Source organism: Sardina pilchardus, chromosome 11 (assembly GCF_963854185.1).
Source record: "Sardina pilchardus chromosome 11, fSarPil1.1, whole genome shotgun sequence".
Classification (NCBI taxonomy): domain Eukaryota; kingdom Metazoa; phylum Chordata; class Actinopteri; order Clupeiformes; family Clupeidae; genus Sardina; species Sardina pilchardus.
The window spans coordinates 24777736-24804632 of NC_085004.1; the positions used below are offsets into that span (position 1 = coordinate 24777736).

At 42.9% G+C, this 26897-nt stretch overlaps 1 protein-coding gene across 1 annotated transcript in view; it reads left to right on the plus strand.

Moving 5' to 3' along the window:
- The first annotated feature begins 1831 nt into the window (after nt 1–1831).
- Nucleotides 1832–26897, plus strand: part of tox3 (TOX high mobility group box family member 3) — a 43392-nt gene continuing 18326 nt past the window's right edge. The window contains exon 1 of the mRNA XM_062549883.1: nt 1832–2600. Coding sequence (XP_062405867.1) covers nt 2499–2600 — 102 coding nt within the window. The 5' untranslated portion in view covers nt 1832–2498. The remainder of the gene's footprint in view (nt 2601–26897) is intronic.

Sequence of the window (26897 nt, forward strand, 5' to 3'; positions counted from 1 at the left end):
GAAGCATATTAAATAATCAAAAACTGTTTTCATTTAATGGTTTGTGCCCACACTAACACACACTGTGTACCTATTTTGACTTTCCTAGCCCAGTGTATTTCTCTTGGTATTTCTCCTAGTTTATTTATCCTCGTCACTATAGTTATATATGAAATGAACCACAATGTGTGCCCTTTCCTACTGTAGCTCTCATATGTATACCAGTACAAAATAAAACGAAAGAAATCTGAGTGTGGGTAAACCAGCCCCGTTGATTTATCTGACCCTAGATTCTATAGGGTGCTGCACCTCCTGCCAGTGGACCTTAATGAGCAAAACCACAATAGTCAGAATACAGTTAATGATCCCAGGGGCTTCACAAAGTCATAAAGTGTAAAGACATCCTTTTACTTTTTAATTCCTCTGCCCCCTGTGGTCATTCTGCGGAAGGCCAGTATGCTATTTCAATAGAGAGAGCTGTTTGGCTTGGCTTGCTGAACACATGCGGCTTTGAGCTCATTTTTTCCCTGTGGCAGCTCGACTCGCTGCATATGTAGTTTTATGTAAAATTTTGTTCAGACATGTTTTCTGTGGTGAACAAAGAAAATGTCAAGCTTTGTGCAAGTATTGAACACACGTTCACTCTGTGTAGAACAAAACCGAAGAGTCTCAGGCTTATTAAATTGTCTTTATGACTTTAGATGCCGTAAACATAAAGTCTTTAATGTTTATCATTTAGATCTGTGCTGCATTCTAGGACTGTGTTTCTACTGAATACAGGTTCTGCCACTGTGCACAAACCTAAACAGATGACTAAATGAATGACTCAGTGTCCCTGTGTCATGCATTTCTATGCTTCCCTCAGTTCAATATGCACAGTGGTGTTCTTCAATATGCACAGTGGTGTTCTTCTTTAGTAGTCTTAATTATTCGTTAATTAGTTAATAATTGATTAATTATTAGTATTAGCACGGATAAATATGCAATAACATAGGTAACTGTGTGGCATCATCAATATTTGACGTGTCTCATCTTTTAGATGGATCTACTACGGTGAATTTAGAATAAAAGAACATCATAAAAGGACATCACATGCGCTATAGCCCCTTGGTGGGTCGAGATTGTTTGTCTAAACTTATCTCTGTGTTCTGAGTCTTCCTGTATGTCCAGTCATCGGAAGTGTCGCATTGTGCTTTGTAAAGGTGCATTTAGAACTTATTAAAGTTTCTTAATGAGAACAAAATTAAGTAGTCTACTGTGAAGGAAGTAATAGTGAAAACAACTTTTAGTTGTTCTGCTTACACATGTTTTGTAGAACCAATGCAGATGCTGTGTATTCAAGAGTAAGTGTCTCATTCACATGTAAATTCCACCTGCAGAGCTGGAGTCTGGTGAAGTCAACCATGTGATTACTTGTGCATCAGTACACACAATATCTTGGTGTATAACTACCTCTACTACTCTACTTACATATTTTATCACTCACCTCAAGAAGGTATAAATCTGAAATAAAACAGTGACACATTTATGTAACATGTGTTTCTTTCTTAGTTATGTGCTTTTTACGCAGGGCAGTTTTCCCAAAAGAACAAGGTTGATGTAAAAGATCTTGACGCCGTTTGTGATTTCATGCCAGTCCAGTTAAAACGACCGAGGCGAGGGTATCAAAGTCTGAAACCTCTGTATCACAGCACACTAGTGCTACACGAAGTGTCACAGTTGTGTATCTCCCAGAACGGGGAGTGGCGAGCGGTGCCCGGGGAGTGGTCCTACTTCTCCGCATGTTCCCCTTGTTCATTATGCTTACAAACTGAGCGCGTCAAGAAGTGGTACGGAGCTGATTGTGAAGGTTACCTCCAGATCAGTGTAAAACTCCAATTTGAAAGCTAAGAAGGGACAAAAACTAGCGGCATAACCACAATCCGAACCGTGGGACCTCCACAGAGGGAATGAATTTAATAGAAACTGGTGCAACCATAGGACAAACTTCTCCAAGTTTTAAAAAACTTTAAACAAACAAGATACGCATGGACCTTAACGGGCAGAAGACAGTGCTATCACTATGGGAATAGTTTGAATGAGTCTACGTTTCAGCGAAAAGTGGTTATTTTTGTAGATTCGTAATAGTCATCGTGTATTTTTCCATTTTGTTTTGTGGCACACCAGCAGGCAGGACTGTGGAGTCTCTTTTGCCGGTCGCGTGGCTTCTTTGTGTACAGCTGCTGCTTCTATGTGCATGCTGAAACACCGTGGCCTGGAACAGAATCCCCAACCCACTAGGAAAAGGTCTAACATCACACAACTGCTTTTAGGCTTTAAATCAGGAGCACCAACAAACGCCAGTGAAAGAGGATTACCTAAACTTCACACTTCGTCCCTTTCCCTTTCCCCGAGCTGTCCCGCACCGTCCCGACTACAGCCTTCTCGTCTCTCTCCATTGCTTACTGCGCGTGGATTGTAAAAAGAGAAAACAAATTGAGCTCAGTTCATTGTACAGCTGCGCTCTACACAGAAACATCATGGATGTACGCTTTTACCCGGCTGCCGGAGGGAATTCTATTCCTGGAGAGCCACCGAACCTGGATTTTTCCCACTGTTTGGGCTATTACAACTATAATAAGGTGAGATAGCTATATTTTCAGTTTGCACAGTGGACTGTGAGTATTTGTGGCACTAGCACAGCGCGTCTTTGCTGGGTTGAAGTTGATTCGTGCTCCGTCCGATAAACCGCCGTGCTCGCGGATGCTGGGATAAGGTTTGATATTTGACACGCAGACCAGTTTGGGTTGTTCATTCGTTATTACTGTAGTGATACAACAGTTCCGTTTTAGAGTGCATAGATGTCCGATAACCTGGAGGCTCAGCTTAGCCTATCTTTCGGCCATACAAACTTCATTGGCAGTTCATTATGTCATTGTTATAATGACTTAGGTCAGAAGGACTTCGTTAGGGTAGGTGGAAGTGTAAGTATTAGCTTATGATGTCACTATTATAACATGGTCGGATGCAGTGTAATAAACTGACATGTAAGGAGACACACAAGTGGTTTAAATAATTGGTTCGGGAGTAGCCTATGTTGTATCAAAGTAAAACCTCTAACCCAATCTATTGTTGTAATGGAGGGGCGCATTTGAAACTTACTGCGTGATGGAACATAGACTAATTTTCATTTCATGGCTAGTATAGGTGTACAGATCTAAAAGGTCCTCTCAACTTGGAGTGGGTTTAGGCTACGATGTGTTTGAAATCGATAGTTTGAAAAGACCCATAACAAAGACTTGTCAATAGGAGAGCTCATATTACAAGATTGATAAAAGGGCTGTGTAGACTAAATAACGATGTTCTTCGTCAATGGTAATTACTTATAAACACGTTATAATAATTAGCAATAGTCTTGCCGTTAAAGTATATTAGAATAGTGTTAAACTCGATGAAGTTTACAGATGAACAATATGCAGTAACTTCGCGCCAGCAGTTCGATACTTTGTTGGATTCGCTTGCACTTGTCGGCAGCGTCACATGCCATTTTCAATGTGAAATTGTAATAGGCATAAATGAGTGCACACGAGTTGCCTGTGCAGGCCATTGCCTCTAGAACCTGCTCGGTTGATATGCTAGTAAGATGTCAAACCCCATGTAAAAAGTCTCTGTTATCAGTGAAACACACCACTTGCTATCTTCAGTAGCCTATTTATACCGAATTAGTTGATCATGTCTGTCATTCTGGTTTATTGTTCTTTGTTTCCTGATACATTATGTATTAGTCATATCCCTTACGGGTTTGTAAAAGTTATTCAACTATGTGGTAATGTGGAAGTTATAATGGTTTTATTATGCTCGCATAATGAGGCCATGTGTAAAGCTTTTGTGAGTCGTAAACAAGTTTGTTTCTTCGAGTATCTCAATGTGAACATTTATGTTTATGTTGGCATATGCATGCAAATCTGAATTCACTCGTCATAGCCGTCAGATCTCTTAAAAATAATCATAAATCAATTTGTGTCATCATTATATAGCCTAGTTAATATATGCCTGACCTCATGTTTCAAACATGTATTGTGCCAATATACTTTCAGCCTGCATGTGATCTCAAATCTGTCCACAGTGTGTCTGATGTAAAAACAGTTCAGATTCTCTCAGGGTATGTGTTGAGTTAGCACATATAAATGGTGTGCTGTGTGTTTGTATGTGTGTGTGTGTGTGTGTGTGTGTGTGTGTGTGTGTGTGTGGTGATGGTGGTTGGGGAGGGGGGGGGGGGCTCAATCATAACACAACTGAAACTGATCAAAAGGTCGTGTTGAGTCATCACATCATCAGCATACCTTCCAGAGACCACTACATTAATTACCCCAAACTGTCTAATCAATCTTACTGCCTCATAAGGGATTTGGGGGGTTGAAAGGGATGAAGACAGTGAGGAAGTCAAACCAAAGCAATTAGTTACCCGCATTATGTGTCTAGTTAGCATTGTCTTTGTGTGCGTTTGTTGTCTTTCCCATGCAAGATGGAGTCTATCTGACAGATATGCTTATACTGGGATGCCAACAGTTGAGCTTATCACAAACAATCTTACATCATTCCCTAAAGGCTATGATGTAGACTATTTGACAGAAAAATAAAGTAGCTGTGCAGTCAGCGTTTCAAAACATTTGAGATTTTGTTGCAAATCCAGTCACAACGAGTAATTCAAACTTAATGAGGTTCTACATCCAAGGATACCAACTGCAAATAAACGTATGTGGTTGTAAGTCAAATCGACTTTCTTTGTATGGATATTATTACATTCTGGATCTAGTCATTGAATAAATGTTAGTTTAGCTCATTTTTATAACTTCTAAGCAAGCTGAGGTCATTCATTCTGATACATGAAAGCTAATTATATTTCAGGTAAGAAAGGCCTGTCCTTCTACATTATTCTCTACGCAGGCCACAACACAAAAAGAGCAATGTTCAGGAGCATTCAAACAGAAAACCCCTTTCATTCAGTGATTAGTTTGGTGTTTTTTTTTTATTTTAATTGTGCGCAGTCTTACATTCTACCAGAACTCAATTTATCTGCGTAATGGCTGTGGTTTTTACTGGCTCTTTGGTTTATACAGAGAACATGTGGTTGTAGTCAGAGAAATTTACAAGAGAATAGCTTCACTTCTGAGATACTTAAAGGAATACTTGCCCATATTATCCTGGTCGTGCCATGGGTTGATGTTAAATTACCTCACCTCACTGGGATAAAATAATGTATATGTTACATTACTTATTTTGAACGTGTATAGTTTGGATCCACCAAATGGCACTTGTATATTTTCTTAAAACAGTTCAGTTCAAATACTAGTGAAAGGTTTAGAAAGCTTAGACTTTTCTTGCTGCATCGACTGGCCCTTTCACATGAACAGGCACATTTATTTTCTTCAGTTTGAGATACTCTTAAGTGCTGCACTGCTGAATCAGTCGAGGCAGGATTCAATCAAGATAGTTGTCCAAGAGCTATTAAAGACTCCATTAGTTTACCCAGACCACTTGCTTGTATCTTTAGTTAGTGAACTGCAGTGCACTCTACTCATTTATGAAGATGCTTTGCATGTGAGTTAGACTGTTAAAAGACATATGCGCAAACACATCAATATTTTGATAACTAATTTTTTAAAACTCCAGTTCAGTCAGTCAAAAGCCAGTATGAGACAAATTAGCAGGTGGAAAGTCATCTCTCTCTCTCTCTCTCTCTCTCTCTCTTTCTCTCTCTCTCTCTCTCTCTCCCTCTCTCTCTAATGATCACCGTCATTTAGTTACACAAGCATAGATGATTCTCTTTGTGGAGTTTTCTCCATGACAACCTCTTTGGACTTTGTGTCAGAAAGTGTGTACCATGGAGGATTTATCAGAGCAGATGGTGCCTGTAAAAATATGACAAATTGCCTCTGAAATTCTGCACAGTGCATGCACTAATTTCCTTTGCTTTCACTGGGTTAGAGTAGACCAAATAAATAAAGCAGGCAAAAAAAAAAAAAAAAAGATATTAAAAAACGTACTTGATGTCAATGTGGAGCTGTACCAACTGTTAAAGTAAAACAATCCAGCCCCCTCCATTGTTGGGAGATTTGTGGATAGTGTAACATGCAAGGATGGAGCAAGCAGCTGTGGTTATCAAGAGATGTCAGAGGGGCCCCCTGTATACGCTGCTCTGGCACAGACAAAAGCTTGATTGTGAGGACTTTGGTTGGCATTGTTTCACGCCTCAGCATGGAAAACAAAGCTAAAAGGAAATGCGGAGGAGACATCAGAGATGTTAAATTACAGCCTCTTCCACTGTAAACCCACCCCAGGCAAAACTCACAGTGCATACATACCCCCTCTATCCAAACCCCCAATTCCCTTCTTCTTCTTCCACCTTCCCCCCCATTCACCCGTTGTTCTAGGCCTACTTGGTCTTCTCATTCCTTTTGTGAGATGAGAATTGAAAGGGTTAAAGTCCTCTCCAAACACTGAGCTGCATGTGCAATGTCGACAGTGTACGCAGCTGGTGCCATTTCATCACACACATTCTAAACATATCCAAACACAACTTTAAATGGAGGTACCTTGAGAAGCTGCTTACTTAGTTATTTTTGAGGCCTGATTGATGAAACCAAAGCTCCTTGCTGAAGCCCTTTTTTTTCCATGGTGGAAATGAATACCTGTTTTGTATGCTCTGAACCTTTTGAATCACCCCTTGTATGAAGACTGTTTCATCATATTTATTAAACGTGCTTTCTCATTGGAAAAAAAGGTGAACTCCTTACAGCCCTTTCTGGTTTTCCAGCCTTTCAACTATGTTAGGTTACACTTCTAGTCAAGCAGAACTTACAAAACACAGATGTGTGTGCCACCAAACATGTATTTTTCACACTCATTAGTGTTATTTTCCTTATTCTTTGACCACACCCCTTAGCTTCTTTTTCCTGTGAAGGAAGAGCTTCCTTGACAACCCTTGAACAACAGCAGTGACGTTGCCATGGGAGCCGTGCTCAGACACTTGAGTGATAGTGTATATTTGCCTTTGTAATGGTGTAAAGATATTGGTGGCCCTGAAGCAAAGGAACAATGGGATACTTGCAGGACTGAAATGACATTTCAGGCTTTCATAAACAACAAGAGAGTACACCAGATGCAGGGGCTGATTAATCATGAAATGGGTTCCTATTTTTGAGCAGACAGCACTTGTTGTTTTTTTTTTTTTGAAAGCCCAGCTATTGTATAATGTTTTTCGGCCTTCATGTCATCAGCGGTATCATGTTCCATAAAGATGAACAGATATAGAAATTGTTGACATCAAGACTTGTGGCCGTGACACCCGGAGTGGGGTCTGTTTTCACTGGATCTGCAGTACACACAGTCCACTAAGCTGACCTTCATATCGAATCACACACTGATAAACGCTGGCATGATACTGCTGCAGTCCACCACATCTGCGCAAAAAGCACTGAAATAAAATCCAATGAAGTTGCTTCTGCCGTTGTTCGTATTGATCCATTTTTTTTGTCTTGTAAGATCAACTTGTGTTCTAATGTGATTGTACCCCTCAGGACAAAGGACTCAGTCTTCCCTGAAACAGCTGAAGCCAAGCAGGCTTATTTTACCGACAGGCCATGAGAGATGTTATGCTGAACAAATTGGTAGATGATACTTAATCCTCCTGTGGTTGTAGATGACCAAGGCCATTTCGCATGCAGCAGTTGTATTAATAAATCTAACAACAAACTACCCCATAGCATAGCTGCCAACGTGTGTATCCATCCCTGAATGATCATTTTTAGAACATTACTAAAAGATACCAGTATACCTCTAAATATAGTGACACACATGTAAATGCACTTGCCAAAACAAATTGTCTCCCCCCCTCCACTGTTGAGAAGCGGTGATATGGCCCCTCGGTGTAATCTCGATAATGTGGATCAGGGATGCTGCTGAATATGTAAATCTTGAGCTGACACAGCCCATTAGCTTGATCAGATCTCATAAAGAGCATGTTTAATCTCATGGCAGGCCATAAATTGAATAGGCGTCGTCTTTTCCTCAAACAACATCCCAGAGGCCTAAACAGCGTAAAAAGAGAATTTGGAGACATGTGGAAACCCATGTTATGATATCTTCTGGAATCTTCTGACAAGCCTCCTGCAGTACAGTGCATGGTGCCAACACGTGTGACTGCAGTTTAGATAAGGCGACTGTAGTGCTGAAGAATCGGTGTCAGGCTAGGTGTCGTATTACAGCCATTTATCATGACACACCATCAGTTCTGCAGTCCTCTATTTATTATACCACTCTAACACATCTGTGTGTGTGTTAGAGACAAGAGCATGAAAGACAAGAAACATTCATCTGGAACAGCTGAAATAGTCACCATGCAATCTCTCCTTGTGAACATGTGAAACAAAAATAGACTGAGTTCTCTCTACACATGGATTGGCAATGCCACTGGTATTAGCAGTATTGCACTGTGCCTCTTTCATTTGGAAGGGCTATACATCTATTGATAAATTCTATTTGACACCCAAGGTATTCCATCCTTAGATACAGAAAGAAATACGTAAGCTTGGCGATTGCTATGATTTGACAAACTACTGTCCTAGTTTCCATAAATATATTAAATTACAATTGGATTCTCTCTCTCTCTCTCTCTCTCTCTCTTTCATAAGTGACCTTCATGTTTCTTTGCTTTAAGATACAGTTACACCTGGTATAGCAATCACATTATTGCCATATGTTAGGCAGTGTTTCAAGACCTGCACATATTTCTAAACACATGTTGAGTTAATTGAACTCTACAACAAAATGGTTAACTGAAATGTTTTTTTTTTGGCAACTCCGTTACACTAGGCTCTGCTTTCATTAAAGTCTTAATGGCCTGAGAAAGTAGAATTTTATTGTTCTCAACAGGAAGTAACCTGAGATTTAAGAGCTTTCGTTAAGACAAAGCCATGATAATGGAAACCCTTCCCAGCCCCCGGGTTGCAAACCCAAATTTGCCCCAAACCCTCACTCAGCACACAGGGGGGAAATATTTTCCTTCTGAAACCCAAGAGCCAAATGTTGTCTTGCCGTTATTGGCATCTAGATCTTTTCTTTCACCTCAGCTATGCTTGTGACCCGTACTGCCGACGTCGTGAACAGCCTTTTCCTTCGCCCAAGCTATAGTCATTACTCACTGTTTTGGTATTCATTTGCAAATGGGCAGACCGCTGACCCCAGTGCATAATCAGCTTTCATTTGCGTGCAGCATTCAACAGGGAAATATGGAGGGTCTCACATATTACATGTCAGATGAAAGAGAATCATACTGTGGTGATTATTTCATTAGTTCTTTGTTAGGGGGCTGGCTGTGGCTGAGGCACACATTCCCATAATGCTTTGTGCCACCAGGTTGTCCTTTAGGGAGTGACAATGGCAGCAGGTGTGCAAATATTCATAAGGCTCACTGAGCAAAGAGCCCAGATAATGGGAGTAAATATAAGGCTTATTTGAATGTTCAAATAGAGGGCATATTGAAATGAACCACAGCAGCAACACCATACTGTTCCTCAATAACAGTGCTACTTTATGGTTAAATCACCTCGCTGTTGGTGGACCAGGAACAGGGGGAGAAAAAAAAGCTCATTATTTAAAGGCACTTGGCCATTAGTAAACAGCTCCTGTTTCATGTTTATCATCCCTTCTCCAGCCCATCACACAGATTTGCCTATCTGGGAGGTGGAGCATTCCAGCTGGAGTCAGTGTTATGGAAATTGGACAACCATGTGTGTTCACTATTGGTTTGAAAGGTCACAGCCTAAAGATATTATAGATTTGCCCCCCCTCCCCCCCCCACACACACACATACACATATTTCCACCTCAAAGATCATAATATTCTCTAAAGCAACAGCGCAGTGCATGGTTCAAAAATCTGCTAATCCTGTACCACTAAAGAATTAACACCATGGCATTCAAAGTCATCCTCGCCCAATAAATAAAGTTTAATAGTCTTCACAAAAGCTAATATAAATGGGAAAAGCACCATCACACTGTGCCAGATTTTAATTGGATCTTTTATAGAAGTGCATTAGGCTGATAAGACTGAGGTCCTTTGTTTTCCCCAGGATTGTAATTCGACATAATTTATGTTAAATTAAGTGGTAGATCTTTCTCACTGAGGCTGCTGCCGTTGCTTTCGGCTCCCCAGCTTGTAGCTATAATACTGTGTCATTAAGAGAGACTTTTAGCTTTATGCCGCGCTGTACGAAGACGTTTGGACTTGAGCCGTATTTTGTTTACAATATGTTCTCCCTTGAAGCCCATTTGTTTGAACCACAAACGCTGATCTGTCTGACAAGGAAGTTTGATCTTTTAAGAAAGTAAACAGTGTTGTAGTTGCTCACTTTAAGCCTGGCTTGGCCTCAACTGCTGGCAAGAGTGGGATCAAATTATCTAAATCAACTCTAGGTGACTTGGGTAAATACATGGAGAGCTGTGATGTTACAGAAGAGGTACTGGAAGACCAAAGCATGTCCTCATGGGTACCACAACCTTAATATTGAATGTACATTTAGCATTGGATGACATTTTCCATTCATCCCGCAGAAAAGTAGCTCAGAGTATTCATTTTCAGTCCACTGCCAGTAATTTTAGATTCGATAGCACATTGTTTTGGGCTCCATTTATAGATTATTTTCATTAGTGAGCAAAAATATAGACAAGACATTCAAAAAACGTAAAATCAACAGAGGGAAAGAGAGAGAGGATAAAAAGTTGCACAGCTCTTGTCTCTCGGCCCGGAGACATATGGTTTCTCTCATACCGGGCCCGACTCTGATATTTATTTCATACGCACATTAAAACCGTGGAGTGGTTGCTTTGTAGACAGTTTCCAAAAATTGTCCAGTGATTGCTTCATTGCTGATGTGATTTTTACTGGCCTCAAAAGTATCTTCAACAAAAAAAGGAGTGAGTGAGTGAGCCCGCCCTTTCCCTCTGGATGTAATTGAATGTTACGTTTAGGATGTTCTAATAAAGGCCCAATTAGAGCCACATTGCAGCTGGCTTCCATCTGCTCTCTCTCTCTCTCTCTCTCTCTTTCTCTCTCTCTCTCTCTCCCTCTCTCTCTCAATGCCGTATTGATGTCGAGGGAGGAGACGCAGAAAGTCACCCTGTAGTTGGCTCCACTCCTCTTTCATTCATCCGCTCTTGATTTGAGGCCATTCAGGTGGGCTTTGGAGGTGACCGCCCCTCGGTTGTTTGCTGAAATGATGAAAGCAATAAGCAAGCAACGTGTTGATTTGGGGTGTTGTCGTTCGGCTGTCTATTTTCCACTTACAATGGTCTGAGTGTCAGAGTGAATGATCAGGTCCGCCGTTTTTTATTCGACTGGTATTCAGGACATGGCGCCACTTTGTTGGTGATATCAGAGGGAGGCAGGGACTGTGGGTTTCAGTAATTCTCCATGTAGAGACTTTTGCCGGATCTACAGTTAAGCGCAGGATTCTGACTGTCCTATATTCAGTATCAGAATAAGTGTATTCTGTTGCATTACAGAATGTCTGCGGTTACAGACCACTACAGATGGAGATGGATATTCTTTTATAGGATATTTGGTGGGAGATTTCCTGTAACAAGTGCTTTGATATCCCTTACTATAAAACTGATGTGAATTTCCTGTCAATCAACAGTGACCATTTGCTCTGCTTGCACCATATTTCATCTTTTGATATCCTCGCAAAACACAACCCCCCCCCCCCCCCCATGAAAGCTCTCCTGAAAGAGAGAGGTAGAATGATTACATTGTATCAAAGACATTACAGGCAGTTGATTAAAGCATTACTTCAGAGTTATCCAAGGTTAACCGTCCATAATGAAAGACTGTGAAAATAATGATACGCTGCATGGTTTTATGAAAGCTTGTGGCCATTCAGCCAGACTGCTCTGACCTTCACAAGTCACACGAGCTAATCGGAACGAGTCCCCCTTATCGCAGCCGTGTTTTCAGGAAGATTCCCTCTGCCTCCCGGCATGAGGTTAGGAAGACTGTAAGGTACTGGAAGCTGCAGTGCGTTTCAGTTTCGCAGGTGTTAGGGGACATTGTGTGTACAGAGACAACCTCTTAGCTTTGGGGGTGGGGTGGTAAAGTTTAGACTGGCCTTTGAAGTGTCTTATGCTTTCCCTTTGTAGGAAGATCAGTCACCTCCTCTGCCTCTTTTAGAATTGGAAGTGCGCACCTTTGAACAGGGAAATATTTATTTTAGTATATTTTCCCCCTGATCTCTCTCTCTCTCTCTCTCTCTCTCTCTCTCTCCATCCCTCTCTGAGGGTAGGATATCTCAGTGCTTGTGCTGCATTGCCTTAATACTCCTCAAAGTCAGAGCCAAAGGTGAAAGCTCTGCACCATGTCAGACAAACATCTTGGCTGTGCTTTGAGATCTCTAGCCTCGTGCTGCAGAGGTCACCTCATGTAGTGGTGTTGCACACAGCAGTCCGTCTGTAATCCTTGGACAGTAGCTTGGATCATGTGCTCGACGTTAGGTCCAAGGCTCCTGCCGCTCAATGGGGTATTGTTTTAGAGCCATTTACGCGGCATGTCCGCCCTAATAAACTACCGTCATGAAGGCATTCATCCCCTCCTGTTATCTTGGCCCAGATGTTCAGTCACAGAGGGAGTGAAACAACGCTGTTTATTCAGGCATTCGCCAAGGTCTAAATCTCTCCTCAAACAGCCCGATTCAGCCCGTGTAATTGTCATAAAGTGAAACTAATCTGAATAGTAATACTTTCAATCTTAATAGAAGTAAGCGCACTGCTGATGAACTGACATGCAGAGATGACAGAATAGAGTGAGAGGGAGAGAGAGAGAGTGAGAGTGTGTGTGTGTGAGAGAGAGTGAGAGAGAGAGAGAGCGTGGTGAGGGATGCTAACTCTGATGCCTTATTTTCATAATTGTCTCAATGACGATCTATTCTGGCTCATGTCATAAATTAGAATAAAGCTTATTCATCTGTATACTCTGTAATGATGGAGTCAATTAAGTTATTATCTGCACTTTATCTTTGTGCATTTTTTTTTGTCTGGGAAGTAGTTAGAACAAATGAAATGAAGACATAGTGCTTCTGTGGCGGACGAAAAGCTATCAAGTTGGTGCATTTGCCAGAACAGTGAAGAATAGCTAGTATTAGCCTTTCTACATTACTTGTGTATATCGCATGGGGGGAGGTGGCTGTAGACTATCATCCATAAGAAACATCTAATGAGGGGAATGAATGTGACTTGGAAGTCATACCATCATTATTACAGTGTTATCATGGGCAGAATCTTTGAACCCTTTTGCCTTTATACAGTACTGTACATCTTTTATTGGGCATTGTCTTTTAGATTGATTGGAACGCTCATCAGAATGCTTCAGTTCTCTTTGTAATTTGGTCGAATATGTTTGCTTTGTGGGATCATGACACAGGGCAGTGGGAATCTAAAGTGTACATGATGTTTTGACTAATTCATTAGTCTGTATTCTCACAGTAGGCTGATCCAGTTGGGTGGCCACGAAGGTTGAGAGCTAATTAGTGTTTTAAAAGCCAATCAGTTCCGTATGATTGCTGCTACTGCTTTTCCGAACGGCGTTCACTTGCACTCCTATGAGTCATTTCCCAACAGTCATGTAAAGCATTTTTCTGTTTAACTGTACAGGAGATTGGTAACAACAGCATTCTTGCTTTCTTACTTTGGGGAAATATTGCAGGAGTTAATTAACAAATAAGAACAATTGGTTTATCCATATTTTCAACATTAGGCTCTGCACAACAGGCAAGCCTCAAGAAGCAACAACAAAGTACTACATAAATCAAAGTGGCTTTCTTTGCCAAACGGCCCCCCTTGGGAGGTGCCTCAGTACTTAATTAAAATCTAGAAGGATCTTGTTTTAAGTGTTAGGTGACCATGCTGCATAATAATGACAAATGGTGCCCCAAAGCATTAGTTAAACATTTTGGAACATAAAAAGGGCTCCTATCTTATTTCATAGAAACTTAAATGAGATCTGAATGGAAGCATTTCCAAAATTGCAGCAGTGCATGGGAGACTTGTGTGGTTTTTTCGTTGATGCTACTACTGCTGTTGTTGGCAAAGAACCCACCCCCAAAAGCCAGAATATTCATTTCAAAATTACCCGTGTGGGATTACATGGCATGCGGGGACTTTATGAGTGCGTTTATGATGTTTATCTTTGTACAGTGGAGGTAATAGCACTGTATTTGATTCCACTCATGCATGTTAATGCAAACAACCTGGATTAAAATAGGTTATAATGCGGTGATTATGCCAAAAATGGAAAGGGGTGGTCTGACTAGTTGTGACTACTTAAATTGGGTCACTCCTGTTTGCTTCTAATTCCGGCACATTGGAAACCGGTTCATTGATTTCTGTCTCCTTATCCCTTTGACGTGACAAGAATGATCTGTTTTGTCATCGCCGGTGATGGGATGTCCCTCGAAGACAGGTCTGCCATTTTGAACTGTTGCTCTTGGTGCACACGTGTGGACAGGGGGAGTGAGAGACAACATTAGTCCTGGTTTCTTAGCCCGTTTCCAGGGGCAGCTGATAATGAGGGCTTCAATTAGGCCGACGCCGATTGAGCTCAAGCTCTCGCTGAAGTGACTGACTGATTACACAAATAAGTCGACAGATTGATGGACAGTCATACGCTGTGAACCCTGGGAAGAAAACGCTGTCGACCGTGGACTATCTGATCTGATGTGTCGTGCAGTTTTGTCCCTGACAGCTCTACATTGACCACTATGAGTGTCCCCTGATCTAACGTGGCCCTTGGTTACCGGAACGATTATAAGTGATCATCTGAAATCATTGGGATTGGAATGCCTTCGAGCAGTGATGAATGCCGTGGAATCTTTTTTTTCTTTCCTTTTTCGGCCACTGAGCATTCAGCTCTTGTGTGAAGCCCATAAAAAGGAATAATACATTAAAGGAGACACTTGTAGTTATCAGCAGAAAAACGGCAGTGAAATTAAAGCCCCACTCAATTACTAAGTGCAGGAGAACTATCCAAGGGCAGCCTCTGTGCTGTAGTCAATCAAGTCACACCAAACTGCAAGGATGGATATCCAGACGTTGCAGATTTAGGTAAAAGACATGATGATCACGCTGGGCAAAAACCTGCATCGCTTCCATCTGCTCTTTTTTTTATCAGGGCCAGTGGGAAGCATGTCTTGCGGCTCCTCCTGATCAGAGAAATGCAAAACCTCAAGAGCTGACAGCCAATCCTGCAAGCTAATTGGGTCGATCTCTTCAGCAGCGATGAATGGAGAGATTAATTCTTCCTACGTGTCCAGTAAATCTAGCACGATCTATCTCACAATAAATTGGCTGATGGCAGAATGACAGGTAGAATCTCTCCTTTTTTTCACCCCTTTCCCCTTCGACTCCAGGACTTAACTGGAATGTTCTCCTGTTATCCAGCACCCACTGTGTCGGCCACTAGACTATAGCTCTGTTTCAATCTCAACATGCCGACATCCCAGTCGTGATTGTCTAAACCTGCAATTGCGGCGCGGGCGCTAGCTGGCGCTCTGTGGAGATCTAGGCTAACAGCGCTAAGGATACACGCGCGCGGCTCCCCGAAGAGCTCGGGCATGACGGAGATGTGGAGAAGCGGGTCAAGCGCGAGTCTAATGAAGACGAATGGAGCCGAGTGGCTCTCACGTGTGTGCCCAGGATTGGGGGTGGGGGTGATAGGGGGTGATGGGGGGGGGGGGTTGGTCTGGTGGGGTCTGGTCCGTCGCATCGTGTGTGGATCCGCTGCAAAACCCATTTATTTCTAATGCAGAACCTCACAGCACTGTTCCCATTTGCCCTTAAAATAGAGGTCAGGACTCATGTACAGGGTGTGTCACTGACCCCGTTTCTTGTCTCTTCTTATTCTTCTTCTTGAAAATGGGATAAAAAATCTGGCAGGAGAACATATACATTTGCTTCGATCAAAACCAAATTGTTTTTTTATTTAAGTAAACGTTAGGAGTTTTAGACAGTTGGCTGGCTCGGTGTAAAAGCAGGATATGCCTGAAATATGCCTCCCTCCACATGTAAATAAATCACATCAGCGATGTGACACGGGAGGATTATAATGAGTACTAGATTGAGCATTCAGTCACCACATATGGTCCATTGCTTTTCCCTTCAGAGGATATTGTCCCTCTGTCAAAGTCATTTTATTCCCACCATAGATAAACCTGACAGGAGTCCTATTTGAAGCCCAAAACCATCTTACTGGGAGGAGTCGCTGGAGCCATGGTTTTATTGCACCTAGGCAATTTAAGTGGGAAAAATCATGACTCTGGTTTTTCCGTTACATATCCATACCCTGGCTTGTGGTTGTAATGTGTATTTGAAAAACTGGCTTTATGACTTAATGTGATTGACACATACCTCAGTGCAGAAAAGTGTGGTGGAAAATGTACAAGTAGCGTGTTGTTATCCTGCAGGAAATCCACAGTGGGAAACATTCCAACTGGTTGGAGCTTGCTAGAACATTTGCATCATCAAAAAAAGAAGTAAGATTTTTTTTGAGGGGGAGAAAACACAGTAAAGTGCCATTTCTGAGTAGTTTATAACAGATGCATTGGTCTTTAAGCAGTGTGTTTTTTTCTTCTCACGAAAAGGAGAAATCTTCTGAAACATGGACCAACTCCAGTAATTCTTAAGGGTTGTCATTTTTTTGCAGGTGCCTTTGATCTCTGAGCTGTCTCCCCACATTGAAGGAATGGAATAATTTCACTGCATATCTGAATAAATCCTTAGTACGGCTTTGTTCGCCAGCTTTCTAAATGTCACCATAATGATGGGAAATGAATGGCTCAGATTAGTTATTGTAATTATTCTACACTAGTATCATAATCTTCCTCTTCATTTGAAATGTAAAACGTTTAAAAATGACAATTTTAGGAGTAAATACAGAAAGAATATACTAGCAGCACACAGAATGGGGGGTAATTCTTGTCAAAAAAAGAACAACAACCCCTACGTGTGTTGAAAGGAAGATGTAAGTGTATCTATTATCAAGCTCCCAAGGTCCTTTTGTTAGAGTGTCAGTCAAGCTGATGAATGGCAAGTAATTGGTGAAAACTCAGTGCTTGAAATAGTTAATTGTCTCTAATGTTTGGGCAGGAGATCAGAAGCTGTCTGACTTTTAGCCACAGAACCGCCTTCACAGCTGTCCCTCCATTTGTGTAATGTAAAAATAAAACACACCGTTACATAAAGCATCCTTCAAGATGTGTGTGTGTGTGTGTGTGTGTGTGTGTGTGTGTGTGTGTGTGTGTGTGTGTGTGTGTGTGTGTTTGTTTGTGTGTCTATGGCTGCATGCCTTCTTTGCACTCTCAACCATGTGTTGCCTGGTTACATTTAAAAGCAGCAAAATACAGGTAAACTCCAGAGACAAAAAGACAGAGCAAAAAAAAAAACAATTCAAAATAAACTAAACTAAAGACAACACCCTTATCCTTGCATTTTCATAAATCAAGCTAATTTGCTCCACTCACACCGTTAATCTTTGTGCGACCTGTTGATCGTTAGTTTCCAGACACATTTCTGGAGGGGCGCCCAACAGTATTTGCAGCAGGACCCCTGTCAGAAGCGCCAAGCAACACAGCCACAAATTGGAATGTGGTTTCGGCTCTGGGAAGGGAGCCAAGATTTAAATTAGACAATAACCTCTGCTCCCTTCCTCTGCTTCTCTTCTTCCAGCTGTAGGCACATCCATTTGTTTAATACAGTCAGCCCTGCAGTGTGTAATAGACTGATATATGAGTCACCACTCAGCAGTTTGTGTTCCTGAGATTTATAAAGGCCGAACAACTGGTCAGGTTTGTACTAACTGGAGCCTTATCAAGAGAACATGCATGGGGAAAGACATGTATCCTTTTGTGTGCGGAGGAGCCTCCCCTCGCCTGCCTCCGACCATATGTTGCATATCTTTCCGCGGCGTAAACATATGGCATGTATATTTAATTTGAGGCTCATTTACGGCATGTGTGTTTATTTCACGACAAATGACTGCACGGACAATTATAGCGATGCCGCGGAGTGCTGGCATGGTGAAAGCGGTCAGCACTGACAGATGCCATTTAACAAATGCACATGGAGACACCGACGCACAGATCAATGAAAGGCACACAAAGAAGGACACACTTTAAAGGAGACAGTTTGTAAAGAAAGTCATGTTCGAAAAAACAACATGTCCGGGAAAAAAAACAACATATCTAGCTGGAATGGAATGCTTACGTCAATTGGAAAATGGAAAGGAAGGAAGAGAATGCATACCATGCATGGTAACATTTAACTGAATTCCAGTATGTTATCTGGCTTAGTAAGTATAGCGGCATGTTTATACTTCCTAGCAACAAGCACTGTGTGGTGTGATGTAGTTGTGTGTATGTGTGTGTGTGCTGTGTGCCTGTGTGTTAAAAAAGGTGTGTTATACTTATGTATGTCCCCCTGCACCCATTTCCCTGATGCACTGTCGGGGATTAGATGATTACATCCTGCGCTCTGACCTCCACAGTGCCCTCTCTTTGTTATCCGCAGACATTTCCTCTGATGGCTACATTAGCCAGTCATAATGTACAGAGAGAGCGAGGAGAAGGAGCGTGCCTGCCTCACACTATCAGGCCCGCGAGAGGAGAAAGGAGAGGCCACAATCCCTGCCTCGCTCGCTTTTTTTTTTTTTTTTTTTTTTTGATGTAGTTTCGTCTTGCTTTTAAGTGACTGAGGCTGATCGCAACTGTCAAACAAAGTGCATTAGCACCGCGTTTAACACTGCATGCTGGGCAAAACTGTTTTACTTCGCCAGAGCTTGACTTGCATGTCCCATTGAACGCAGTTCTTTATCTCTGTGCTGCAAGGGTTGTGTTCTCTCTCTCTCTCTCACCACTGGGAATTGCCTTCCCAACCACCACCACCCCACACACACACACACACACACACCAAAATACCATTAGCATACTCTACTTAAATGTTCTTTGTTTCAAAATATTCTAGTGGTCCAAAGGCAAAAGAAATCAAGGATTCAAGAACAACACCATAGGAACATGGCTAGCATGTTTAAAGGCAAAAGCCTGCATGAGTAAAAGAATTCAAGGATTCAAGAACAACACCATAGGACCATGGCTAGCATGTTTAAAGACAGAAGTCTGCATGAGTAAAATAATTCAAGGATTCAAGAACATCACCATAGGAACATGGCTAGCATGTTTAAAGGCAAAAACCTGCACGAGTGAAATAATTCAAGGATTCAAGAACAAGAGCATAGGACAATGGCTAGCATGTTTAAAGGCAAAAGCCTGCATGAGTAAAAGGATTCAAGGATTCAAGAACAACACCATAGGACCATGGCTAGCATGTTTAAAGGCAGAAGCCTGCACGAGTAAAAGGATTCAAGGATGCAAGAACAACACCATAGGACCATGGCTAGCATGTCATGGTGAATGTCCCACTTGTCTGAGTCGGTTCATCTCATTCCGTTAAAGTATTGCGCCATTTGCTGATGGGGTCATGAGGGCCTTGTGCCTGTAGTCATTGTGGGAACTGTGCCTCATGTTTCTGGAGCTCGCTCTCATGTCTAAGCCCCTTTGTGGCTGAGGTCCAATAGCTTTTCACCCCGCCAGATCAAAGATGAAGCTGCAATCAGCCAGCACTTTCTTTCAGGATTTGCTCGGAAAGGCCACAGCCCCTGACTTGAGCCTTCAGTAGGGGTTAGACGAAGAGCCAGGAGGGTTGTCCTTAAATCGGTGATGGTTAGACAGGATATGGTGGGCACATGTAAAGGCCAGTCCAATCAGGCAATGGTAACGGAGGCTCCAGGCCTTTTCCTGTGGTGGTTTTCGGGCTAATTCTATTCCATGGCTTCATCAAGGCCAGTGAAAGTGGTATTTGTTAGGTGTTTTTAAGACTAAAACCCAGTCTCACTACAGGCCTGGAGATACAGTTGGGTGTTTCACAAATGCCTTACTTCTCTTGAAACTAAACCCCAGTCTCATTTTCATACATATGTTTGCAATTATAGTTAAGCTCTGAAAACAGTTTCTTGGTATGGAAATAGATTTGACAACAAGTATTGTTTGGTTGGAATTTTGATACAGCCATAATGCGTTTCTTAGCTTGGTTATTTTTTCAGTGAAATTTTGTTTGTTTATAGAACATTCCATGCATTCCAGAAATAAACAAAGTCTAGTCCATGTTTTGCCAGGACATAACATTTGATTTAATTAATATAAGCAAGGAAACAAGGAAATTGAATTTCATCACTGGAATTGGTTTCAGAGTACATTCTCCAAACAATCTCCAGACTCTTTTCAATGTTGCAGTGGAGCTCATTTGTTTAACCCCCAAAAGCTGGCGGGACACAAAAGCCCCTTTGAAACATAGCTCTCTCTACATGAGAACTTCAGGAAAGCAAAGACGTCTTAAGTCACCCACATTTTTTTTTCTAATGTGTTGAAATACGGCAAAAAGAAAACATCTTATTTCACGCACTGCATTTTTTGCCATTGGGAAAAAGTCCCTTTTTAGTTGAAAAATGTGAACACTCATATTTCATAAAGAGCTCACTCAGGTGTGTAACCCACTCATATAAACATGTCCTTTAAATCCAGCCCAGTCTATCGCTAAGCATGGAGACCAGGGACCAAAGAGCTGCTTAACACACTCTAACCTTTTACAGAGCCCTGTGTGCAGAGGGGGAGGGGGGACAGGTGTTCTTTCATCACCATGTTTCTCTCTCTCTCTCTCTCTCTCTCTCTCTCTTTCTCTCTCTTTTTAAAACTCCAGCAAAGGGTTAAGCAACTCCTTCAGCTCTAGCCCCTTGTGAAAGCAAACAGGGCCTCCCAACACACAATGCGGTGGCACAGCAGACAGCAGGTACAGAAGGAGACTATCAGGACAGAGCGCTGAATGAAACTGTCATCTCACTAGATCCAGGTCCCTGATAAGAGCATTTTGTTCCCTTCTATTTCTTTCTCTCTCTCTCTCTCTCTCTTTCTCGCTATACTCTCTGGCCGGTCCTTCTTGAGTTTTAATCTGTTGGTTTTGACTGTTGCAGCGATAGAAGGAGAGAAGTGTGTGAGAGAAGAAGAGAGCAAGAAAGAGAAGTAGCGAGAGAGAGACAGAAAGAGAGAGAGAGAGTCAGCTTTAATATTTGCTTTTCTGTAGTCCTCCAGAGCAGCTGCGGGTGGGGGGGGGGGGGGGGGGGGATCTGACTGCGCAGTACAGGGGTGTAATGATTTTGGCTTTAAACTGAATATTACCGATTGATTGAGCTCGCAGATCACACTCGGCTCTGCAACCGGCTGGGTGGACACACTGAGCAGCAGAGTCCGTTTACAAATTGACTACAACATGGCTGTGTGTGTGTCTGTGTCAACACGAAAGAGTGTGTTTATGTGTGTGTGTGTGTGTGTGTGTGTGTGTATGGAAAGGGTGGTGGTGTTTTTTTTTTCTTGTTCTGTGGCCTCTGTGATCATCCAGAAGCCCGATCTGCCAAGCAGGGTTGTAAATGAGGGTGGATTTGGATGGGAACCTGTGGAAGTGCAAGGCAGGCTCCTCAGAGGGCTTTTGTGCCCATCTCCTCAGCAGTCACTCAGGCAATTTAAGATGGAGGCCTGCCAAATATAAAAGGGAAACTGAGGCAGGCAGGAAGAAAAAAACTAAACAAAGCAAATTACCTCTGGTTAGCGCGAAACCGCGGGCTTTTGCTGTAACTGTGCTATTTATGCTCCGGAGCGAGGACTGGAGAACACATCAGTGAGACAGACTCGGGTTTCAGCAAACAGAGGCCTCCCTGTGATTGCAGGGCTCAAGCTGAACTGTAAAATTGCTTGTCAGCAGCTGATAGGTTTCTGCCAGGAATATGGTCTTGATTGAATTAGTTTTTTTTTTTTATATATACCAGGGGTGAAATCCCCATGGTGTTTAACTATCTCTCACCATGCCGGGTAGATACTATAATTAATGCTCTCCTGTCTTAGGGGACTGTATATAACCCGAGCTCTGTAGACACATGGAGAGGTCAGGTCTGTGGATGTTTTTCCCTGGGTATTGACCACATATTCACATCAGTACACATGTAACATGTAGTGCACTTTTGTTCAGACGATTTATTTTAGTCGACTAGACATTCGCCCTCAGGAGCCATTTGTGGAACTCGAAGGCCTGATATTGTGTGTCACAAAATGGGAGTCATAGCCAGAAGGGGTCCACACTGACAAATTTAAAAATAAACATCTATATTGTGACCCCCCCCCCCCTTCCCCCACTTTGAATGTTTCTGTCAATGTTTTTTGCCCTCAAAGAAGAATCTCCTCATAACCCCTATGTATCTGCTCTTAAGGAATAAAGCCTCCCCCAGTATTGAGGCCAAAGAGTTTGCGAATGTTGTGGATTAAAAGATGACCCATTGTGCAAAGGCGGTTTGAACCTCAAAAATATTGCCTGTGTGAAGGGGCTGTCTTTTTTTATATGCTGCGTAGTGTTAAAATAGTCCCCTCTCCCCCACCATTCATATTACAATCTCCACAGTCTCTCTCTCGTCTTTGTCATCCAAAGCCTTTAATGCTTTATCTCAACACACACAGTGCAGGGCTTTCAGTGGCCAAGCACCGCTGATACTCAAAATAGAAGAGCATTAACATGAAGTTTATTTTCAAAATCCTCCCTAACCTATTTATCAGACATGTTTGTGGGCTAGGTTTCTCTGTGTTTGGGGTTTTTGACGTGCTGAGAGGAGCAGTTGCACAAATTCAGGTTCGGTTTAGGGATTCATGTGAGACTCACGTATAAACAATTGTTTCTGCCATGTCTGAGTCGACATTGGGTGCTGAATATGATAATATATTTTTTGAGGATTTGCAAATTGTGCTGTCCTTCTCACTTTAACATTTTCAAAACACTCTAGCATCGAGAGAGTCCCCTTTGCTTGATATAATTCATGTTCACTGTTACACAGAAGTGCCAAACACGCTGTAGAATTATATGCCCTTCTACTATATTTGTGTGTGGTACAGATTGCTCAAAGGCTCGAATGTAAGTGTGCCTTGCGTTTCACAGTTAACATCTCTTTTCCTGCCAGCATAAACTGAAATAGCATCTGATGAGAAAATAATGACACAGACAGAGTTCAGTAACATAAGCCAGCCCATGCTGCTCACAGTACAAGGTGCTTTATTTGCACTTTAAATATACTGTATTTACATCCACCACCATCACATCTACAGCAGCTGTTTCTTGTGTTGCTGCCTCTGAAAACATGCTTTATGCAAGCTTAACGTGTTCCTTGCCTATTTACTGATAGGATCAGGCTGGCCTCTCTTTCATATTGGGGGTGAGCTGGGGTCACGTTGGTGTAATATTGTTTGTGCCCCAGGGTTGAAATAATTTTGTATGTTGTAATAGCTGCCAAAACCTGCTTATTTCCCGCTGGGCCAATTCTCATAAGAATATTCTTGTGTTGTTAAGGTTATGAAATCCTGTCCAGTTGAGGCATAAACATTGAAATGAAAACTCGGATCAGTCAGCCCATGGATTACAGTACAAAATAGCGAAATGGCTACCATGACCTTGTTGCATTCGTTGATGTTGTATGTAAATTATGCACAGCGTGTATAACATCAAATGCCTCAGAGAGCGAATACTAAATACACACAGAACATGAGCTACTACCATGCCAGTGGAAGGAATGTAACTGCTAAGGAAATATGTTGTTAGCATTGCAGCCTAGATAAAAGGGACACATGGCCCCTGGTGCCTCTATCGGTTGGTCGTATTTGTTGTCTGCATACTTGTCTTCTCATGTTCCAGAACACTGTATAATTGCAGCCATGGAGACCAGGGCCTTTTCATTAAAGCGTGCTGTCCTACTGTAGCTGTACTTAAGAGAGTTCCTCTCACAGATCCATGTCTGTTTCCTTTAGCCTAAGACCTCCTGAAGAGAGAGAGAGAGAGAGAGAGAGAGAGAAGGGGGAAGATACAGCTAGTACATGTACCAATCATCTTCCCAGGAATGCTGAGCCTAGGTGTTTGGAGCTGACTAAGTCATTACTTGTCTCTGAAAGGGGAAGGCTGTGATGCTTTCTCCTGCTTGTGGTTTGTGGTTCCTATTAGCATTGTATCAAAGCAATGCCCCCTCCTGAAGCGTCAGAAAATATCTTTATACGCTTTCTGGCAATCCATCATTATCTTCCTCCTCCTTTTCTCTAAACGGTCACTCTGGCCATTTGGCAGAGCCTTTCTTCTGACCAGAGTGCTTTCAGAGCACTTTTCTGCTTTTGCGTCGTGTAGGCTAACCAGGCCGGACAACTGATCAGTCAGCGTGGCCCCGACGCAGCTCCGCTGCTCCTTTCTCTTTAATTACAGAGAGTTCATTGTCCACGCTGACCCATTTTTAAAGCAGTAGCTGCCATTAGCTGCCGAGACCCCTCCAATCACTCTTAATTTCATTTGGCGTTTGGCTCTGGTCGGGCCAATCATCGACATGACTATTTCCGACGCATGCACACAGACACAAAAATTCGGCAGGAACTGTTTGTCGCAAGACCCTTTGGTTGGTATCCACTCAGCGCTCATCACGTTCTCTCCACAAGGTCCTCCTGATCTCCCACATCCACAAGCTGACCAGGAGTGATCCCGGTGTCATTATCAGAGTCGTTCCTGAAAGAACGTCCACTTTGGAACGTCTGGGGGATGTAAAAGGCACACATTAAGCCTCCCGTCTGCTGAAACGCAACCCACTTTGTGCCGAGGTGCGTCGCCCTCACAGGTCCTCCGAGCCGCACCATTGAAGGTGGATGCGTCCCCATTGTATACTTCCCTCCCGAGTCATTTATCTAAGGCTGACACTGTGGGAGGAATTAGAGCGGGCTTTGGTTCTCTCCTGTGTCTCGCCACTCTATTAGGGCATTTGTTCATTGGCGCGCATTTGTTCGCGGACAGGCTGGAGTTAATATTCATGAGGGTTGAGGATTGCCATGTGTTTCGAGCGCAGAGGCGAAGAGGCCAAACATGGCAGGTAATTGGATTGTGGGAAAAAGGGGGAGGATGTTGATGGTGTTAATGAATAACTTAAACCCTCGGATTGGCGATGGCACCTTAGCCTACTCGAAAGTGCACCCCCCCCCCACCCCAACTGCAGCGAAAGAGAAAAAGAAATATGCATTCGCTTCCCTTCACGCTGTTAGCATTATGCAGTGCCCACATTGAGGATGAAATGAAGCATTCACACTCTCATGGCCTCCACTGTCCTTCCCAGAATTCTCAGTGAGAGATAGAGAGAGAGAGAGAATGAGAGAGAGAGAGAGAGAGAGAGAGAGATCTTTCTGTCTGTGGCTTGGGAGCCATTGTTTGTTCGCCCCACTAAAGTCTTATTCACATCCCGGGAAACAGAGAGAGAGAGAGCGAGCGAGAGAGAGGCGAACGGGAGAGTGGAGTAGAACAGAGTCGAGTGTAGCCTTGCTATCTCTTCCCACATCGGCACAATGTTCCCTGTGTTTGAATAGAGAGGGATATCTCCGCGACTTCAATTTGTAATCTAAAAAGACGAAGGAGGACGGGGTAGCACTCCACCGATAAGCCGCTCGTAAGGTTAATTACTACCCGAGTACTTCTCAGAATGACTGACTTAGCCTCACCAAGATGGCAGGGAGCGAGAGAGAGAGGAGAGAGAGAGGAGAGAGAGAAGAGGCAGAAGGGGGGAGGGGGTGGAGGAGGATACTGGGGAGTTGCTGTGAGGGACGTTGTCAGGTTTACTCCCGGACAGATGTTTTCTCCGCAGAGGTTATCAGTCTTGTTTGGTGTGTGTGCGCGCGTGTGTGTTTATAGACCCCGAGCAATGGAGCTCTGAGCTGCAGTTTAGAGGAGAGATGGTTCCAGGTAAGAGGCGGCTGGAACCACCTGCTTTGCCAGCTGCCATCAGCCTACTGGTCCTGGCTCAGTCTAGCGTTACGCTGTTAACATTGCCGCCGATTCTCCCCTCTCCCTCTCCAGGGCATATACTAATTAATGGATACCATTCGTAGTTGATTAGCCGCAGTTCCTTCGGTAATTACATTCGCATACTAACCACTCTGAAGAAAAGAAGAAGAAAAAATAGGAAGAGGGGGGAGGTGGGGGGTGGAAAAATAAATTAATGCACTTCTCATTTTGCTCTGATCTTAATTTGTTTCTGCTATTGTTTGGACTTGAAAGATAATACACCATTTTTTTCCATCATGTGTGTGCATACAGGCCTCTTATTCAAGTTACTTTGCATTCATTATGTCTGTCAGCAAGTCTTTGTAATGAATACACAAAAGACGATTAGTTTAGTTTAGCTCCGTTTAGACAAGCCTCTAGAAATTGTGGAGGGAGAGTCTCTCTCCTCTTATGTCCTCTTTCTCTTTCTCCCTCTTTATTTCTCTTTCGTTGTCTCTCCAAACTCCTCATGAAGATGCAACCCAAAGTTCTCGGTGTCCCTGTTCTCTGTCCTGTGCTCCCCTGGCGTAGGTTGGGGTTTGTGTTGCTCGGTCACAGAGAGGCCCATTGTGCTCCAGAGTCCAGCTGCCGTCCCATAATTCTTCATTCTGTGTCCCATTGTTCCTACCTGTCAGTGCATTTGTGTCTCAGAAGAAAGGAAGTGGCTGCCATTCTGCTAGGGGGTTGTGTGTGTGGGTTTAAGAGGGAACGGGCCTGGGGACGAGGGGTGTGTGTTTCTGTGTGTGTGTGTGTGTTTGAGTGTGGGGGGATGGGGTGAAGCGGGTGAAGGGATGAACAGCCTGTGAGGACCATGCTATTCCTCCATTTGCCCTCTTAAGCATGCCCTGTTTTAATAGCCCATCCACACCAAACCCTTCTGCAGCCACTACAGTCTGGAACCCCAAACCGCTCCAT